Here is a 20,420-nt window from a genome sequence, read left to right as displayed (position 1 = left end):
CTCGTGCCTCAGCCCCCCAAGTAGCTGGAATTACAGGCGCATGCCATCATACCCAGCTAATTTTTGTACTTTTAATAGAGACAGGGTTTCACCTTGTTGGCCAGGCTGAGCTCAAACTCCTGACCTCATGTGATCCCCCTGCCTAAGCCTCCCAAAGTGCTAGGATTACAGGCCTGAGCCACTGCGCCCAGCCTGTTTCCAGTGTGTAAGGAGCCAATAAAGATGAACTATCTTGGCCTGTAATTGTATTTATTTGTTTACCTGAAAGTTCTTCATTTGTTACCAGTTGAATTTCCCCAAATATCTATAGCCCACCACTCTCAAGAACAGCCCCACTCTCTCACACATGCATGTCCCATCTGTACTACTTCAGTATTGTTTTTAGAGGAGCCAGAAATCCCAGCTACCATGCCTGCTGCTGCTGTTTCTCTCAAGAAAAGTAAATGTAGCTTGAGGAAAACTCTTAATTACTGTGAACATGTGTTGGCAAGCAGGGAGCAGGAGAAAGCTTTTATCGTTTGGCTGAAAGGCTGCTCCTTTCCCACTTGGCCCCTCCCATGTTTGTAGAGTTTCTTTACATAGCTAAACCTGAAAATGGGAGTAATTACACCATGATTAGGAGGACAGGAAGAAGAGTTTAGGTATCTCTGAATATTTCATACACAGATATACAACTTTTACCTTTCAGATCAGTCCTAGGGATTCAAATCAGTGAATAAGGCAAAATGTCATGAGATACCCTAATTATCTTATATTGACTTCTAACCTATCTGTATTGGGGGGAGAGAAACTGAAGTCCTTTGAAGCCAACCCTGGCCTTGAATTAGGCAAATTAATTTCTCTGACACATGCTATGAAAACTTCAGGGTCAGTTCAGGAAGAATTGTGCCACTATGGAAGGAATTATAGGAGTTGTTTTATCATTAGCTGAGGAATTAATTCTGCAGGGTTAATAAATTAAGGCCCTAGGAATTCTTACCAACATACTGCAGCGCTTGGAGCGGTTACGCTTCCTTCACCTAGAGCAGGAACATACATGTCCTCAGGAAGGACGCGCTGAACGCTTAAGGAGGCAGCCCCTGAAGGTACTGTAGTTTCAGAAGTTAATGAAGCAAGAAAGGGGTTAGCTTCTGTAGGACAAGAGGGAGTATACATTTTTTGTGGGGAGGGAAGAATGGTACGTCATGCTTCATCTTCCCTTCTTCTGATCAAATCAGAAGGTCACTTGGGGTTAGCAGAATAGGGGGGAGGCTGTCTGGGATACAGCTGACTTAGAAAGCAGGATTTATTCTAAGTAGATTGTACATTTTTGCCCTCATTTGGACCTCATAAGTACATTGCTTACATACTTACAACATGACATTGTATGATTCTGCATATATTAATATCTTGATCCCGGGCTCCTGGCTAAAGAAGCCTGTCAAAACATGGAAAAATATTTCACTAAGAACAGTGTCTTATAAACCTCTCAGCCTTCAATCCTGGACCTGGAAGGGTATCATCAAACTGTAAATTGAAAAATAGATGAAAGTTTATAAGTGGAAAAAGTTGTTTTGTTTTTAAACTATAAGAGTGCCTAGAAATGAATCCCAGGCAGAAAAACCATTCTTCTTGTGTGTCTGTTCTTTCATGCTGAGATTCTGGCTTTTGGCTTTTCATCTCGAGAATATGAGCACAGAGTCTTTATGTAAAAAAATTTTTTTTAATCAAAACGGTTATCTGTGAATATAAAATTGGTCTGTATGAGTCTTTTTTTTTTTTTTTTTTTTTTTTTTTTTTCCGAGACAGAGTCTCGCTGTGTCACGCAGGCTGGAGTGCAGTGGCGCAATCTCATCTCACTGCTGCAACCTCGACCTGTTGGATTCAAGTGATTCTATCACCTCAGCCTCCCGAGTAGCTGCAATTATAAGCAGGCACTACCATGCCCAGCTAATTTTTGTATTTTTAGTAGAGGCAGGTTTCACCATGTTGGCCAGGCCGGTCTCGAACTCCTGACCTCAGGTGATTCACCCACCTCGGCCTCCCACAGTGCTGGGATTACAGGTGTGAGCCACCGTGCCCGGCGGTGTGAGTCTTACTAGAGAAGACTAAATATGCTTTACTCATCTAAGAGTATGCATGCTGTTCAAGATACATAGAACTGGTCATATTTCTGTAGTGTACACTATTACTTTTTAAACTTTTTATAGAGGTATAGCTGCTATTAATTTTGCAGGTCTGCAACACATCCTACAGGGGAGATGTCTGCTCTGACCCAGAATCTGCTGGGATACTGCCATGTCAAGTCATAGAAGGGAAAGAGACCCAATTTTCATCCATCTGCTTTGTATTCCCATATTTATTTGCTTTCATTTGGTCCATATTTATTTGCCCATGCTCATTTATTCATGGGGAAAGATGAATAAGTTGGAAGCAAGAAAACAAGCTCCTTTTTTTACCTTTTTTTTTTTTTTTTTTTTTTTTTGAGACAGTCTCTCACCCTATCGCCCAGGCTGGAGTACAGTGGCACAGTCTTGGCTCGTTGCAACATCTGCCTCCTAGGTTCAAGCCATTCTTGTGCCTCAGTCTCCCAACTATCTGGGATTACAGGTGCACGCCACCATGCCAGGCTAATTTTTGTATTTTTTGTAGAGATAGGGTTTTGCCATGTTGGCCAGGCTAGTCTCGAACTCCTGACCTTAAGCGATCTGCCACCTCAACCTTCCAAAGTGCTGGGATTACAGGTGTGAGCCACCACGCCCAGCCAAAAACAAGTTCCTTCTGGAGAGGATAAAGGTGTTACGAGTTTCTGATACTGTTTGGATAAACTATTTTTGTTGTGAACTGGTTTTGGAACTCCAGGCCCAGTTTGCTGTGACCCTCTGTAGTTTTGCATCTGGACTATAGATGGCACTGCTCCCTAGCAAACTCAGTTCTTCTTCATCTGCAAGCCAGAGTATTCTCTGGTTATTGGTAAACGATGCTCTTTCTGTCACATTGGTACCCTCCAGAGGCACCTGCAGCCCCATGGTCAGCTGTTTATATGCCTCAAGGCAGTATTTCTCAAGGTTCAGCTTGGGATGCTGGGGTGCTTGTCAAAAACATAGATCTGTTGGCCCCTCCTTCAGTTCTTCTGTATTGAAATCTACACTTTTGATCCGCTTCAAAGGAGGTCCTTATGCATACCAAAACTTGACAGCCATTTCCCTAAAGCTTGATCAACATGAAAATAGAAAAGTTAATAGCAAGATCAAGTTCCCTGGGTGCCTAACTCCATGAAATAATAGAACTACCTAACTAGATACAGCCAGTGTTTTATGTTCTGATCTCTCCTATGCTGTGGCCCTTGCTTCTCATACCCTGTTTCTCCCCATGTCTTAGTCTAGCTCTAGAGTTCTTCTGAGCAATTCTGCGTATGCAGATTGAGTATCTCATCCAAAAATCCCAAACCCAAAATGCTCCAATGAGCATTTCCTTGGTGCATCATGTAGGCACTCAAAGTTTTAGATTTTGGAGCATTTTGGATTTTAGATTTTCAGATTAGGGATATTCAACCTGAAATGGGCTTTGAGCATTTTTGTCAGCGTGGGCTTGACGGATAATCACAGCCTCCACATTTTAACAAAAGCTAGCCTTGTCATCTTCAACAAGTTCCTTACCAATTGACTTCACAGGTATCCAAATACTGCCTGTTAGAGTAAGAATAAACCCAGATAGCCAAAGAAGGATAAAATCTGTATTTCTGAATTGGCGGGAGCCCTCTACTCCATTGAGTGAGCAGCAGCTGAGTATTGTTTGGTTACACCTTGTATTGAGATAAGAATTTGTGTATAGCCTTTGGCCAAGCCAGGAAACGAATCTGCTACTCTCTGGCAATTGCTTCCCTACTCAGTTCCCTGCCCTCCCCACTCCCCCTTCTCCAGTTTACCGCCTGAAAGAAAGTTTCTCTTTCATTAGGTTTGTCAGTCAGCAACCTGGTCAGGGAAGAGGAGAAAGCTGTCGATAAATTTGGGAGCTTTGCCACAAAAGCATTAAAGATGACTTCAAATATGCCAGGCCAATATTCTTTAGTTTTTAAATGATGTCTGACTAGCTGCAGCTCCCTTTCTGTCATCACCATCATGCGTATGGCTAAGAGAACTTTGCCAAGAACAGTATCTAGCAGTGAAGGAGGTGGGAAAATGATCAGATATATATGCATGTAATAGAGTTATTGTTGACTGGTGTCCTGGTTTATCTGCAAACTCCAGCTGTCTTTGGATCTTTAGTTTGTTTGCAGGTTTCATGTTATAAGAGGTTGGCTTTTTATCTGGAAAAGCTCACTAAGTCATTAGGGACAGCTTAGTGTGCCAGAATAGGTATTTAAAACCACTAGTCTAAGAACTATCCACATTAGTCTGATTTCAAAGTTGAGGTTCCCAAAAGGCATAGTGTGTATAGACAATGTGAAAGAGCCATCTCATGTGAATCTTTAACTGCAGGTTACCGCAGTACCATTGGATTCTTACTGCAATGACCGAAGTGCAGAATATGAAAGGCGAGTTCTAAAGGAAGGAGGGAGTCTGGCAGCCAAGCAGTGTTTGTTGAATGGGGCCCCTGAACTAGCTGCAGACTGGCTAAATCGACGATCACAGTTCTTCCCAGAGCCAGCTGGAGGTCTGTGGAGCATCAGGCCTCAGAATGGCTGGTCTTTCATCAGGATTCCAGGTGAGTTCTCAGTTCTCTTGGAATATGTTCCTCGCTTTGGCAAGGGGAGAACCAGGGTTCTCTCCATGTGGTCCTTTCAGATATTTGGAGTTTACTGTTCTTGAGGTTTCTACTTCCTTTTTTGCCCTTAGTAGTTTATAGGTAAGAACATTAGTAATTTATGATGAGTGGAGAGAGAAATATTTTTAGATTTCTGCTTAAATACACTCCTTTGACATGCTTACAGCTGAGAAAGAAATGCCACTCTTAAAAGGTAGAAATAAACTTAGTAGGATAGGCTGTAGGTCGAATGAGTACGGTTGTCTTGTGCCATTGCCAGTGGAATGAATGAGAATGTCGTCACTCCACAGAAAGCCTAGTTTAAATAGCATAAACAGTGTTCTACATGAAGCACTAGAGATATGAATGATAACAAGAGAAAAACAGTGCATTCTATGCCAAAATACTAGCGGATTCCCAGATCCCCTAGAGTCAAAGTCGAGGGTTGAAAGGAAACTAGGTTTTCATCTTTGCTTTAGTGAGACTACTTTTAAGGAAACTGAACACAGAGAATTCATAGGCTCACGTTCTTTGCTTACACCTGTAGGCAAACTGGAGTGGTAGCTTGGAGCTATAGTGTTAGTTTTGGTTGTCCAGATTCTCTGACATTTTGACTATATTCTGGTTTTGTTTGTTTGTTTGTTTGTTTGTTTGTTTTGAGACGGAGTCTTACTCTGTTGCCCAGGCTGGAATGATCTCGGCTCACTGCAAGCCCTGCCTCAACCTCCCAAGTAGCTGGGACTACAGGCACCCACCACCATGCCCAGCTAATTTTTTGTATTTTTAGTAGAGACAGGGTTTCACCATGTCAGCCAGGATGGTCTTGATCTCCTGACCTTGTGATCTGCCTGCCTCGGCCTCCCAAAGTGCTGGGATTACAGGCGTGAACCACGCGCCTGGCCGACTATATCCCTTTTACTGGCATGTAATGGAAATAAACTAGAGCTAAGCATTGAACAGAGGTCTTCTTCTGTCTCTAAGAGATAACTGGATTCCAGTGTGCAAGGCCTGGTTTTTCAATTTTATTTTGTCAAGTGTCAAGGGGTTTGCACCAGCCTGTTAGTAGCTTGGAAGTGCTTTGAGAACTCCAAGATGTCTTTCTGAGTATCTGAAAGCAGTATTACACATGGCCTTGTAACTGACTTAAAGCACATGAAAGCAGTGAGTGGAAATAATATTGTTTGAAAATCAGGGGGGCAACCTAAGTGTAAAGCAAGCTGATAAGGAAACCACAGAATCCCAGGCAAGAGATGAGCACCGTTATTGAAAGAAGCAAGATAGCACCTTACTTCTTTTTTCTCCCTTCTTCATTCTGGCTCCTAAGTTCCCATTATAGGAGTAGATGGCTTATTGCTGGCGTTGTGGGAATCTCTTGTGGCTTTTCCTGTTCTTTGAAAGAAAAATGGACCTTGTTTAAATAGCAGGAAGCGTCTGAGTTCTTTTTGCATCGATAAAAAGCACCAGCCTCACTGGCTGTTTACTGTGAGAACCAACCAGCTCCTCACCCCATTGTGCTCTGTAGACTAGCTGGGACAGGGCGGGGGTTGGGGGTGTCTCACTGGAACCCTTATTTCATCTCTTTCCTTTATACTTTTATATTTTCTCTTTCCCTGAGAAGGGTTGCTTCCATATTCCTTGAGAGACTAACCAAAATCTTCAGGGTTTCACACCTTTTCTTCTCCATGTTTCACCAGAAAGATGTACAATCCCTTCAAAAAGTCCCCTTTCCTGGGAAAAAGGAGATGTTATTTAATCTTCTGCCCTAATTTTACTGCCATAGGATACATTCTTTTTATCGCTGAACAGGATTTTACACTGTGGATGGTGAAAACCTATATCTAAATGAAAGTGCTATAAGATTATACCATAGGATTGTAGGAAAGTTTGTAAGAGAGTATGATAGGTTTGTTCATTTCAACATTTTTTAAGCTCCCGTTTTATTTATTTTTAGCACCCAAGGATCCAGAAAGCTCCTGTTTTAAAGAAGGGGTTGGACACAGGTTTGACTTAGCAGAATCAGCTGAATTTCTAGAGAATTGTGTTCCTTATGTCTCTGTATCCTGCTTAACAACAGGTGGAGCTCTTGTCCAGTGCAACTTAAGTGACTTCTTAAAACTTGGCTAACAAATGCCAGCCCCAGAAGTCACTCTAGTGTGTTCAGAGAAAGAAACCTGTTTTTCCTGCATATCTTATTTCCTCCATTTAGCATGCTTACCAGCAAATCGGAGATAGTGTTCATTGCTTAAGTGTTTTAAGGCTGTTGCTGAAGTGTTTCTTCTTAGTCCTTTTCCTTCAGGGCAGTACAAAGAAATCCAGTCCATCCACTTCTCCCTTCCCCACCTACACAATAACTAGATAACAAGCTGACAGCAGGTACCACTTCATGCTTCCTTTAGTCGTAGCAGAGTTCTGTCTTTATAAGTATATGCACATCTTCATTTCTGAGCTTTTCTAATCCTAGGAACAGTTCATTCTGATTAGTAAAGTAAAGTAGATGTGGGAAGCAGGACTGTTTGAAAACCATTGAATCATGATTTAGTTTCTCAAAATTCAGACGTAAAACAAATTTGTATATGCATTAACATTTGTGCTGAGAGAGTATATCTAAATGGAGAAAGAAGATAAGCAGGCTACAGAAATCTTAGGAACTTAGCTTGCCCACTCTCACTCAAGGGCTGAAAAATATATTGTCTTTTTTTTTTCACCTTGTGCTTTTAATGAGAACAGAGAGAAGTATAATATCTAAAGCTGATTGGTAGCTCTGTGGTGAATGTTTAGGAGCTATCAAAATTGAGAGACCTCAGGGAATTCAGTTACTGGAGAAGGGTAATTGTGGTAAGAATAAAACCTTAAAAGTTGTTATGAAAGCTTTGCTGCCTGCTCAGACTTGGAATTTATACAGTACTCCTTGTCTGGTGCCAGGGAGAGGGCTTAGCAGTCAGTTCTGTCCCAGCTGCCGTCATTTGATTGTGTTGGTAAGGAGACCAACAAAAAGAAGAGCATTTCAATAATCTAAACAGGACCAAACAAAGAGACTGAACAAAGGTGTGTGCCACAGTGTCAGGGAGGGGATGGTGGAAGGAGACATGGCCTGGCAGCATTCCGAAGGTGGGAAATGGCAGGCTGCAGTGCAGAGGGAGTAAACAGCCAGGACCTGTGGCTTTGTAGCAAAATCAGAGTGGCCAATGATTTGTTATGGTGCTGTCAGCATATCCGTTCTTATTCTTTGTATACAATAATTGTGCATTTGGCAAATTGTGGCAAGAACAGAGAATGACTGTTGAGAACTTTTGGATTGCTGTCAACAGTCAGACTCTGTCATTCTGAAGAAATGCCATAGGTTCAAACCCAGAAACTGAGGAGGTACTTTGTGTTTTTCTTAACAGTTTTTCTCTTTTAAGTGTTAGTTGTCTACATAATATCTCTGTCCTTTCTCCCTTTTTGTGTCCTATGGCCACTTCCACATATACTCTTCCCCAACCCCTTAAGCCTATACTCTTCCCCTCTTAATAGCAGCAATTGTTCAGGGCATGTTTATGGACCAGTCTGCAAACAGGAAACTCTACTTCCTGAATATGATGGGAGCTAAATGATACTAACTGAATAAGATGAAAATTTGTGAGTTAAGTGTTCTTTAAAGATCTGTTGCTAAAATGCTTTTCTTGTGAGAAGAGGAAGGAGAGCGCACAAGTTAGTGAGCGAGAGGAGCTTCATTGCGGAGAAACTCAAAGTCAGTCTTTCTGAAAAGACCTGCTTGCTGTCTTTATTGAATTAACATACAACTAGGGTTAATGACATTTACCTGCCAACCGATTTGCAGTCCTCCCAGAGAGCTAGTTTTGGGTTTAAAAAAAAAAAAAAAAAAAGGTAGGGGGCTGGGTACCATGGCTCAGCACTTTAGGAGGCCAAGGCGGGAGCATCCCTTGAGCCCAGGAGTTCAAGACCAACCTAGGCAATATGGCAATACCCTGCTTCTACAAAAAACAGAGACAAAATTAACTGGGTGTAATAGCTCACCTGTAGTCCAAGCTGCTCAGGAGGCTGAGATGGGAGGATCACTTGAGCCCAAGAGGTCAAGGCTGCAATGAGCTGTTATCGTGCCACTGCATTCCAGCCTGGGTGAAGAGTGGGACTCTGTCTTGAAAAAGGGGAAAAAAAGAGAGAGGTTATAAATCTCTTTGTTTGCTGTTCTCCAAAGGCAGGTAGGATACATTCTCAGTGCTTTCGAGATGTAGACAGTCACAGAACTAGCAGAAACAGATATCTAGAGATAGGATGAACAAAGGAAAAACAAAATTTTCAGGTCACTTAACAGCAGATTGATGTAGATGTCACCCATAGGTGTCAGTGTATACCTGGTGTCCTCTGAGTAAGGATGTGGAGCAGGGATGCTTTTAAGTGCCTTAAGAGCACATGTCTGATTGAGAGTCATCAGGGAATTTACACTTCCCCCTTTTGGGATATCTTTTCCCAGGGCACTCTTGGAGTCATGATCTTTTCAGGGCTTTGCATTCTCCCTTTAGAGCACTTTTCTGATCTCATGATGACAAGCATCTTGGTTATAGTGTTTGTGGTTGCATACAGCTTTGCATTGAGTGATTTTGTCACTTCAATTAAATACAGTTCCCCCCCACCCCCTTTTCTTCTCCCCAGGCAAGGAGAGCCTCATCACTGACAGTGGAAAGCTGTATGCCCTTGATGTCCTGCTGACTCGGCTCAAGTCTCAAGGGCATAGGGTCCTTATCTACTCCCAGATGACCAGGATGATAGACCTGCTGGAGGTAGGAGAAGGAATCTTGGGGACCTAGGATACCTTGACATTTAATTTGTAGTAATCAGATGTCCATGACTAATGTTAGTCCTGCTTAATGGGAACCCCAAAACTCCCTTTTTTCTTTTTTCTTTTTCCTCTTTTTTTTGAGACATAGTCTCACTCTGTCACCCAGGCTGGAGTGCAGTTACACGATCTCAGCTCTGCAACCTCTGCCTTTCGGGTTCAAGCAGTTCTTCTGCTCCAGTCTCCCGAGTAACTGGGATTACAGGTGTGCACCACCACACCCCACTTTTTTTTTTTTTTTTGTATTTTTTAATAGAGATGGTGTTTCGCCATGTTAGCTGGGCTGGTCTTGAACTCCTGCCCTCAAGTGATCCACCCACCTCAGCCTCTCAAAGTGTTGGGATTACAGGCGTAAGCCACCACACCCAGCCCCCAAAACTCCTTATTTTGATTTTATAATCTATAAAGGGAGCAGAGTTAGATCCTGGCATGGGGAGTATGTGAAGGACTTGCGCCCCCTTCCCTATACCAGTGAAATAGAACACCCCTTACATCTTTCTTTTACTAGGGAAGACATTTCTTAATTTTAAAGTAGGTCACAGCGTAGGAATCTAAAATTATGTATGGAAAACAAGATTTAGGATTAGTTCTCTGTGTAAAAAAAGCAGAGAACAGCTATTCAACCTAAGTTAATGTAGTGATTCTCAACTTGACTACTTACTGCAGTTACCTGAGAAGCTTTTAAAAAATGTGGATGTCTAGTCCCATTCCTAGAGATTCTTTCTTACTACGTTTGAAATGAGGTCTGGGCATCAGGATATTTAAAAGGTCCTGGGGTGATTCTAATATGCAACCAGGCTTGACAGCTACTAAGTTAGTGGAAAAGATATAACTGTGCAAAGCAGCTTTTGTTTCTTTAATTGCTTCTTTGTTGAGGTTTTTTCTCTTTCTTGTCTGAGTGGTGACTTATTTTTTAAGGGACAGGAGGTCACAGACCTTGAAACAGGAGAGTGAAAATGAGAACAGATAATCACAAACTGGTAGAATAAGTCTTTATATAAATAAAGTTTGAGAGGCAAAAGCACCTGGTTGTCAGAAGTACATGAATATTCTCATGTTTTTATATATGTAAGGCTTCATACCCTCGCCCTGTTACACCAGGGAATAGTAATAAGTAAGTGGAAATTGTACTGTTGTTATCATTACCTAGGAATAAAGCAATAGGGACCGTATCAGTAGAGAAGGAATGAAGGCTAGCCTTAAGGAGGGTTTTTAGGCTTTTTGGAAGCCAGGATTGGCTTGTTGAATTTTGCAATGAATTTATCTGAAATCAGTGGGAGGTTTCTTTTAATAATCTGGTAACTTCTTTTAGCCAGAGACATAAATGATTTTTGGGGTCAGTTTCAGCACCAAGTCTTAGGTTTCATAGCCCCTTGAATGATGTTGACAGGCTAAACTCTCTGGTTTGTATTATGAGTAGGCCACTTATTCCTAAATGATGAAAGTGCCTATGAGTGAATGTAAGTCACCATAAGAGAGGTGATTAAGCTGTTGCGTTTGATGTATATGTTAACTATGTTAAATGTCCTAACAGCAGTAATCCAAAATAGAAGGACCGCCTGCATGTCTAGTGTTCCGTTCAAACATGCTCCCAACAGCCAAAACAACATGAGTAACTTTTCCTGCAGTGGGGCTCTTTTTAGGTAAAGTGCACTTTCCTTGTCCTCAAGAGGCAGGGAAAGTATAGCTAAAGTAGTGATCTTCAGCTGCTAACAATTAAAGAAAAAGCAGTATGCTAAGGATACTAGTAAGGGACATAATGGTATTTCTTTTCCAAGACTGTTGTATTACATGTTGATTCATATTAAAGGGAAGTTCCAAGGGAATGTGAATGAGCAATCAAAAAATAAACTAGCTTTGATAAGTAAAGGTGAGTGTAGGTGGTTTAAGTTTGATACAGCCTCTATTTTAGTCCTTCCCTCGGTGTATTGCACACTTCTAGGTTCTCTTTAAATATTACAGAGTATGGTAAGTTCGTTCAGGATAAGTGCTGTAAATTCTACCCACCAGGATCACTTCCTCTCTATCTGTAATCCAACAGTTATTTTTGGGTTGTGGACCTAGTGAGTAGGTTTTGCAAATAAGCAGCTTGAGAGCCTCTCTAAACATAGATGTATTTCTAAGGGGAATTCCAAATTAGGGAAATGCAAATTCAAAGCCTGAATTTCACAACTGCTGACATTCCTTAGCCATATGTATAACATGCATCTTGGATGCTGAAACTAGAAAATGTTGCAACTATTTGTATGTTTTAAAAGCTAAAATGAAACTCTTGTCTGGTTTCCTTAATACTACACTAGTGGTTCTTCATTTATTTTCTTAAAGTTATTCATTTTTAATTTATTTTAATATTATCCACTCAAATGAACCACATTCTGTATTCCAGGAGATTAGTACTGAAATAGAATTTAATTTATGAGCACAGAATTACAGTGCCCACAGTGTTTACCGTATATCTAATCATTGATTGAAATATAAACATATTGTGCATCTTGAGATAGTGCAGCACTAGGCCTGCATTTTTTAATCTTTGAAAGAGTGTTTTTCAGTCACTTTCATAATAGAAACTCTGAGTACTAACATTCATTAAAGCCATGTTTTAGCATTAAAGCATGACCTGGCACGTGGTCTTGCACTAGGACCTTCTGAATAGATGCTGTCCATTGAGTGTTCTTGACCTTAAGAAAAAACACAAACTTAAGTCTCAAAATGTTGGTTGTTTTGTTATTTCAGGATTTTCCTTTTTCTCTTGAAATCGTATACCCTCTTCAAAGAGAGAAAGAAATGCTTCCAATAGAGTAAGAGTTAGAAACTCACACTGCGGGTATCAAAGCTCTGTGTTGCTGTGGAGTATGTCAGCAGCTCTCTTTCATCCAACAGGCTTTTTGGGGTTTTGTTGTTGTTATGTGCCTTAGCCATGCCTGTCTGTCTCTCTGTTTCTGGGGCTTGGCAGAACTAGAAGACATTAAGAATTCACATACTTCTCTATGGCCAGGTTTCCATTCTGTGAGAAATACTAGTTTTGGACATTACTATTTGCACAGTATTTTTTAAAGTCATTGATCGCTTCCTTTTTTCCTTGGGTAAAAATCTGGCTTTAAATTTCTTGTGTGTATATCAGATCTTCTTCCAAATAGAATATATTCAGAAATGTTGTATTATTTCATATGGCATCTAAATAGTAGTATTTCCAGATAGGGGATTTTTAAAAGGAGAGTGCTTTTGCTGTAACAAATGGGCACTAAGAAAAACCAAAATAGTGAAGAGGAGACTGCTTAATTTCCAGGGCCAGGAGTTTTTAGTTTGCCACTGGCAGAAGTCAAGGACATAAATAGGTGAGGGAATCATAGATCAATAAATGTCATTATGAGTTTATTTTATATTTACTGAACCACCAATAGGATCTTTTTTGTTGTTTTGTTGTTATTGTTGTTTTGTTTTAGACGGAGTCTCGCTCTGTCACCCAGGCTGGAGTGCAGTGGTGAGATCTCGGCTCACTGCAACCTCCACCTGCTGGGTTCAAGCAGTTCTTCCTTAGCCTCTGGAACAGCTGGAATTACAGGCACGCATCACCATGCCTGGCTAATTTTTGTATTTTTGTAGAGATGGGGTTTCGCTATGTTGGCCAGGCTGGTCTCGAACTCCTGACCTTAAGTAATCCTCCCATCTTGGCCTCCCAAAGTGTTGGGATTACAGGCGTGAGCCACGGCACCTGGCCACCTATAGGATCTTGGCTGTTGGGCATACTAGGGGAACATATGATCCCTGTGCATTTGGGATGGTGGTATCCAGCTGGATGTCAGGCAGAACTTTTCCTGCCACCACCAGTTTTACCATGGTTAGGGACTATTCTCTGTATTCTAGTAGCAAAGAACTTTTAACTTACTACAAATGACTTATCTCTGGGTCTTCTCTTTTGAGTTTCATTCCTGTTGCATCAAGCAACTGAGTTTGTAGTTTAAGGAAATAAGCCACTTGATACTTTCCTATGCAATAAAGAGTACTTGGAAAGAGTTAATCATTTTTTGCTATATGTAGTGTAATTGTTAAATACTGAAATCCAGACAAATCTTGAACTGCACCAATATGTGATAATAGTGCAATATAGAATTAAATCCAGATAATCCATACATAATGACATTTGAGACCCTGAGTTGTGTAACTTGCTCAGTCAGCTATCCAAGTGCAGTTGCTCACTGGGGGAAGATTTATCCTGAGTAGACATTCTGTCATTTATGAGTTGGCCTCTCTTAGAAATGCAGGTTACCTTTGGAAGCTGTGATTCTGAAGATACTGTAAAGCTGGGTATTCTGAAAATGCCCCATGGAATGAAAAGCAAATTGGGTTGGCACATCTGATATCTTAAGTTGCCTGCTTGGCCTTCTTCCAAGTGTACTCTACTTCCTTTCAAAAAAAAGAAAAAGAAAGAAAATTGGGGCTACTGTTAACTAGAGTTCTTATTAGGTCTTAGGAATTATAGAAGAAAAATTGTCAGCTTACAGCCATGCTGTGTATAGTCTTTTTAATTCTTTTTTTCCTCCATGCTACCTTTGAGCAAAGCATTAATGCTAGGCAGATGCAAATATTAGTTAAACATGGTGTTTGACTTTAAGGAATGTATCTAGTGGAGGAGACATATACATATACAAGTAACTGTCAGTGAACCCTGATACTAATGTCAAAATGTGTGAATAGAGCTGAGGATAGCAAGAAGGATACGTTTATTTCTAACTGAGTCACTCTTAAGGAAGGCATCACAAAGACAGTGACATCTGAACTTAAGAACAAATAGAATTTCAACCATCAGGGAGAAAGGAATTTGAGACTAAGGAAGCCAGATGTAAAAAGAGAGATGGAAAGGTACAAGAGTAGTCCACTGTGACTGGAACATATGGCATAGAAGAAAGGGAGATAACAGGAGTAGGTTGAAGTCAGATTATTTTGGGCCCATGATTGCCTTTTGCTTGTCTTGCTCCAAAGGGCTCTGTATTAGATAAGGGAATTATGGTTGTCAACTTAACTCGCTTGGTTCAATTTACTTGGACTGCAGAAAAATTGTAATAGAGAGAGTAGCCTTTTTGCTAATTATATACCCCAAAGATGGAAAACAGCATGTCCAAGAAAATAAAATTACATCACATCTGCAGGTTTGTGGACCATACTGAGTCCTTTCCCAAAATTGTTTTATCAAAATGAAATCTGGTTAAAATGAAATCAGAGCCAGCTTTGGAATTGAAGTTTCAGAATGAAAGGTTGGTAATAGGATATATAAAACATTTGCCTTTATTTTTTCAGGTGTCTGATTATCCTTTCTTTATGATGGTGGTGGATCAGATTATGGATAGGATATATTAAAAACCATAGGGTTAATGGGGCTCCCTTTTATTTCATGTTAGTAGTGCTGATCATCCCTTCCATCTGAGAAATAGTAGGAGGGTTAAGCCAAGGACTCGGGAACCAATCTGCTTGAGTTTCAATCCTAGGTCTGCCACCAACTGCCTGTGTCACATGAGGGACCTTAACATCTGTAAAATAGGAGGGACAATAATAAACCTACCCTTAATATACACCCATGAAAATTAAAAATCTAAAAAAAAAAAGTAAGAAGGAGGTGATTGGAAGCTGTTGCAGAGCAGATCATGAAGATTTTGATCGTGATCTCTGATCCTGGGGGAAAAAATTAAAAGAGAAATTTAAAAATATATTAAATAGCACCTACCTTAAAGGTTGCCATAATGATTAGATGAACATAACCAGGTAAAATAGAATAGTGACTGGCAGTTAGTGAATGCTCAGTAAAACTATCTTGCGTTATGCTGGCAGCTCTGTTTGCATGCCACTGATGTGGCATGTGGATGTGATCCGAAGTCCTACCTTTTAATCAGTGGCATGCAAACAGAGCATTGTCTTCCCAACTTGTATAGTAAAACAGTGGTTTTCAAACTGATGAGATGTGTTAGAGGACCGGTAGATATTAAGCAGAGATGGCCACTCTTTATCAGTCAGGATAGCAATGCTTTTATCTATTATCTATATTAGAGGGGTTCCATATAAGAGTTTGCTTGAAGAAAGTGTTCCAATGCTTTAAAAACAGTGTATGTTTGGCCAGGCACCGTGGCTTACACCTGTAATCCTAGCACTTTGGAAGGCCAAGGGAGGAGGATCACTTGAACCCAGGAGTTCAAGACCAGCCTGGACAACATAGCAAGACCCCTATCTCTATAAAAATTTTAAATTTAAATTAAAAAATTAGCTGGGCATAATAGTGCATGCCTGTAGTTCCAGCTACTTGGGAGGCTGAGGTGAGAGGATCACTTGAGCCCAGGAGGTCGAGGCTGCAGTGATCCAAGAAAACTATACTTCAGCCTGTGCAATAGAGCAAGACCCTGCCTCAAAAACAAAACAAAACCCAAAAAACTGCATATGTCTACCATAGTGCTTCTCAAAATTAATGCTTTCGAATCAAAGTTATTAAAATGCACATTTTAATGGTGTGCTGGACATCGTGGCTGACGCCTGTAATCCCAGCACTTTGGGAAGCCAAGGTGGATGTATCACCTGAGGTCAGGAGTTTGAGATCAGCCCTACCAACATGGTGAAACCCCATCTCCACTGAAAATACAAACTTAACCAGGCATTGTGGCGCATGCCTATAATCCAGCTACCTGGGAGGCTGAGGCACAAGAATCACTTAAACCCCGGAAGTGGAAGTTGCAGTGAGCCAAGATCACGCCATTGCACTCCAGCCTGGGCAACAGAGCAAGACTGCATCTCAAAAAAATAAAAATAAAATGCAGATTACGACTTACTGGGTAAGAGGTGTGTCCCTCAATTCTGCATTTCTAACAGACCTCAGGTGGTACAAGTGCTGCCCATCTAAGGGCCATGCTGAATGGCAAGGTTCAAAGGGAAACTGCCCTGCATTCCCTTTCTAGTGGTTGTTCTCAGCTGCCAATATAGGCTATCAGAATAATCTTTGAAGTTTTTTCCAGCTACAGCTTTACTGATGTATGCTTGATAAATAAAAATTGTATATATTTGAGGTAGATCATGTGATATTGTCTCTCTTAGAAGATTTCACATATACGATACAATATTATTAACTGTAGTCACCATAATGGTTAGATCTCCAGGATTTTTTTGATTTTGCATAACTAAATCTTTGTACCCTTTGACCAACATCTCCCCATTTCCCCTAGCCCCTGGCAACCCCCCTTCTACTCTCTACTTTTATGAGTTTAACTTTTTAAGCTTGCACATATAAGTTGAACCATGCAGTACTTGTCTTTTCCATGTCTGGCGTATTTCATTTAACATAATCAGGTTTACTCATGTTGATTTCCTTCTTTTTAAGGCTGAATAATATTCCAGTATATATTTATATATATACACCACATTTTCTTTATCCATTCACCTGTTTTGTTTGTTTTGAGACAGTCACCCTGTTGCCCAGGCTGCAGTGCTGTGGCATGATCTTGGCTCACTGCAGCCTCAAACTCCCTGGGCTCGGGTGATCTTCCCATCTCAGCCTCCTGAGTAGCTGGTACTACAGGTACATACCAGCACACCCAGCTAATTTTTGTATTTTCAGTAGAGATGGGGTTTCGCCATGTTGGCCAGGCTGGTCTTGAACTCGTGACTTCAAGTAATCCACCTGCCTCGACCTTCCAAAGTGCTGGGATTACAGGCGTAAGCCACTTCCCCCGGCCAACCACCACACCTGGCCCCAATCTTTGTCTTTTAGGTGTTTTCCTATAGTATGAGGATGTAGATGTTGCTGTATTCAGACTTTTAACAGATCTTTTCATGTCCATTTTCTTGTTTTCTGTTTTTTTAAGCTATTTACTGAAATAGACTCTAAATTTACCAAAGCCTGAAATCCCACTGCTCATCTTAGTTCAGGAGCTAAGACTTGAAGCTGTGGAAGGGAATAATTCACTTCTGTTGCCTCAGTAACAGGTTCTCTATAATCAGGGTTGGTTTGATTATGGTCTAGGAATAATATCCCTGGGGTTGTGCTGGCCTTGATATATAAATATATAAACAGCATCATTTACTAGAAGATTCATTCATCAGTGCTTTTATGTGGCTAGAAGTTCAGTTTAAAAGGCAAAAAAGATGCAGTGGCTCACGCCTGTAATCCCAACACTTTGGGAGGCCAAGGCAGGCAAATCACCTGAGGTTAGGAGTTTGAGACCAGCCGGGCCAGCATGGTGAAACCCCGTCTCTACTAAAAATAGAAAAATTAGCCAGGTGTGGTGACGGTTGCCTGTAATTCCAGCTGTTCAGGAGGCTGAGGCAGGACAATCGCTTGAGGAGACTGCAGTGAGCCACGATTGCGCCACTGCACTCCAGCCTAGGTGACAAGAGCAAGACTGTGTCTCAAAAAAAAAAAAGGCAATATGTAACAAACCTGCACGTTGTGCACATGTACCCTAGAACTTAAAGTATAATAATAAATAAATAAATAAGGCTAAAATTATAATCTGTGTTATGGGTGACTGTAAACTATCTTGGTATTGTCTAGTTATTTTGTTGTTCTGATTGCAACATTCTGTGATTGGATTAGCTGCAAAAGGTATAGCAAGCCTCTAAGGACCGTCATCTTGCTATCATTTTATACCTTCTTTCCTGAAGTCCTTTTTATCCAAAACACCCCCTACCCTTCTGCCATTAGCTCAGTCCTACAATGTAGCAATGCCAGCAAGTGTGAACTTGAAGCTCACTTTGAGTATTTTATGCTCCTCTTTGATTATCACAGCTCTTAAGGAACCACTTCGAGACAGAAAGAAATAGCAAAAAATTAAATTAAAATTAAACCAAACATAAAACACAATGAAGATGCGTATGTCAGTGAGCTTGTCTACTTTGTTGACCAGCTTTGCTTCACATGTACCCTAGCCAGAGACCTCTGCCAAGTTCTTGGCACTCACTCCATCTAAGAATAGGCTGTCACATACGCTGCACCAGATATACCAAACTACACCAACCTTGTGTGCTAAAATGCCCCACCAAGTATAAGAGTTACATATGAAAATATAGCAATATAAGAACATTTGATCACAGAAAACTAATTAACACAAACATTTCCCAAATGTAGAAATGATTAGTCTTTTTCAATAGAAAAGTTATTTTAGAACCAAAGTAACTATTTTATGCTGTTTCTTATAAATAGGCCGCTGTGTTGAGTTTTTGATACCAGTTCTTCTACAAGTGGACTTTTTGTAGTGTAATCAGAGATAACAAAAGAGGAAATAAATGTTCATTTGGACATAACTATAAGAAGAATTGCAACTTCTTTTTTTTTTTTTTTTTTTTTTGAGACGGAGCCTCGCTCGGTCGCCCAGGCTGGAGTGCAGTGGCCGGATCTCAGCTCACTGCAAGCTCCGCCTCCCGGGTTTACGCCATTCTCCTGCCTCAGCCTCCCGAATAGCTGGGACTACAGGCGCCCGCCACCGCGCCCGGCTAAGTTTTGTATTTTTAGTAGAGACGGGGTTTCACCGTGTTCGCCAGGATGGTCTCGATCTCCTGACCTCGTGATCCGCCCATCTTGGCCTCCCAAAGTGCTGGGATTACAGGCTTGAGCCACCACGCCCGGCCAAGAATTGCAACTTCTAAGAATGGAGAGGCAGTCTCTCCATTGTATCTTTTGACGTCTTAAAAGTTGTAATTCCTCTTGATAATGTTAAGAACATTCTCTGCCATAGAAAATTACCTTGTCTTTTGTTTCACTCTGGTACTTAGGCCTCCCCTAGCAGTGATGCATGCTCTGATGGGAGAAGGAAGCTTAGGCTGTAAATGTAAGCATTTTAATCAGTAAAGATTTGCTCTGGGGAAACACATTCATTTCAGTGAATGTTATTCACTGAAAAAAAAAGTAGGTATTGCCGGGCGCAGTGGCTCACGCCTGTAATCCCAGCACTTTGGGAGGACGAGGCGGGCGGATCACAAGGTCAGGAGATCGAGACCACGGTGAAACCCCGTCTCTACTAAAAATACAAAAAATTAGCCGGGCGCGGTTGTGGGCGCCTGTAGTCCCAGCTACTTGGGAGGCTGAGGCAGGAGAATGGCGTGAACCCGGGAGGCGGAGCTTGCAGTGAGCCGAGATCGCGCCACTGCACTCCAGCCTGGGCGACAGAGCGAGACTCCGTCTCAAAAAAAAAAAAAAAAAAAAAAAAAAAAAAAAAAGTAGGTATTTTCATAGCTGTGAAAGATATCTGGTTGATGACTGAAAAACTATTTTGGTTTGTGGAATTTTTTTTTTTTTTTTAAATGAAACCTATAGGAATTTACAGAAATAAGATTAGGTTCCAAACTGAAATTGAGAGTGATTATAATCTTCAGATTGCCCTGGATTTTCACACATTGGCAGTAAACTCATTTACAAGTAAACTTCCTGTACTCTTGAGGTTGCGCTCTCCCCATTCTGGATATAATGGCTTGCCTCCAATGTGGACAAGGTAGAAGACGGGTAGATGCTTATGGAAATCAGAATACAGTAATTTGCATCAGACTTACTGTGTCCTTTCATCCCGGTTGGCAGGAATACATGGTTTACAGGAAGCATACTTACATGAGGCTTGATGGCTCATCCAAGATCTCGGAGAGGCGAGACATGGTTGCTGATTTTCAGAACAGGTAATGTTCATGGGAATTACAAAAATTATCTTTTTCATTTCCCTCTAGTGCTTGAAATGGTAAGTTTTTTTTTTTTTAATGCCAGGGCATCTGAGATTGTTAAGGAATCAAGATGTAATTCCTGCCATTTTAAGAAGTTACTAAATCTGCTTATCATAATTCAGATCTATGTGTCTGGGAGAGAAAAAGAGAATATACCTGATAGTTTGTATGTTTGAAG

At 41.0% G+C, this 20,420-nt stretch overlaps 1 protein-coding gene and 1 long non-coding RNA gene across 4 annotated transcripts in view; one reads left to right on the top strand and one right to left on the bottom strand.

The window, feature by feature from the left end:
• Window positions 1-20,420, top strand: part of INO80 (INO80 complex ATPase subunit) — a 140,899-nt gene that overhangs the window by 92,943 nt on the left and 27,536 nt on the right. For both annotated transcript variants that reach the window (XM_028850755.2, XM_015141961.3), the window contains exons 26-28: window positions 4,461-4,686; window positions 9,379-9,506; window positions 20,106-20,200. In XM_028850755.2, coding sequence (XP_028706588.1) covers window positions 4,461-4,686; window positions 9,379-9,506; window positions 20,106-20,200 — 449 coding nt within the window. The remainder of the gene's footprint in view (window positions 1-4,460; window positions 4,687-9,378; window positions 9,507-20,105; window positions 20,201-20,420) is intronic.
• LOC144329844 (uncharacterized) lies at window positions 5,493-16,759 on the bottom strand. 2 transcript variants are annotated; one of them, XR_013395515.1, is made up of 3 exons: window positions 13,830-16,759; window positions 8,743-8,863; window positions 7,150-7,182 (listed from the first exon to the last, which is right to left on the bottom strand). It is a non-coding gene; the product is annotated as an uncharacterized LOC144329844 (long non-coding RNA). The 2 variants fall into 2 exon arrangements; XR_013395514.1 differs by having other exon boundaries at window positions 5,493-8,863.

This window comes from Macaca mulatta, chromosome 7 (assembly GCF_049350105.2).
Source record: "Macaca mulatta isolate MMU2019108-1 chromosome 7, T2T-MMU8v2.0, whole genome shotgun sequence".
In the NCBI taxonomy this organism is placed as follows: Eukaryota; Metazoa; Chordata; class Mammalia; order Primates; family Cercopithecidae; genus Macaca; species Macaca mulatta.
Note: the sequence above shows the minus strand (reverse complement) of the source record. Positions and strands in the feature narration are given on the sequence as shown.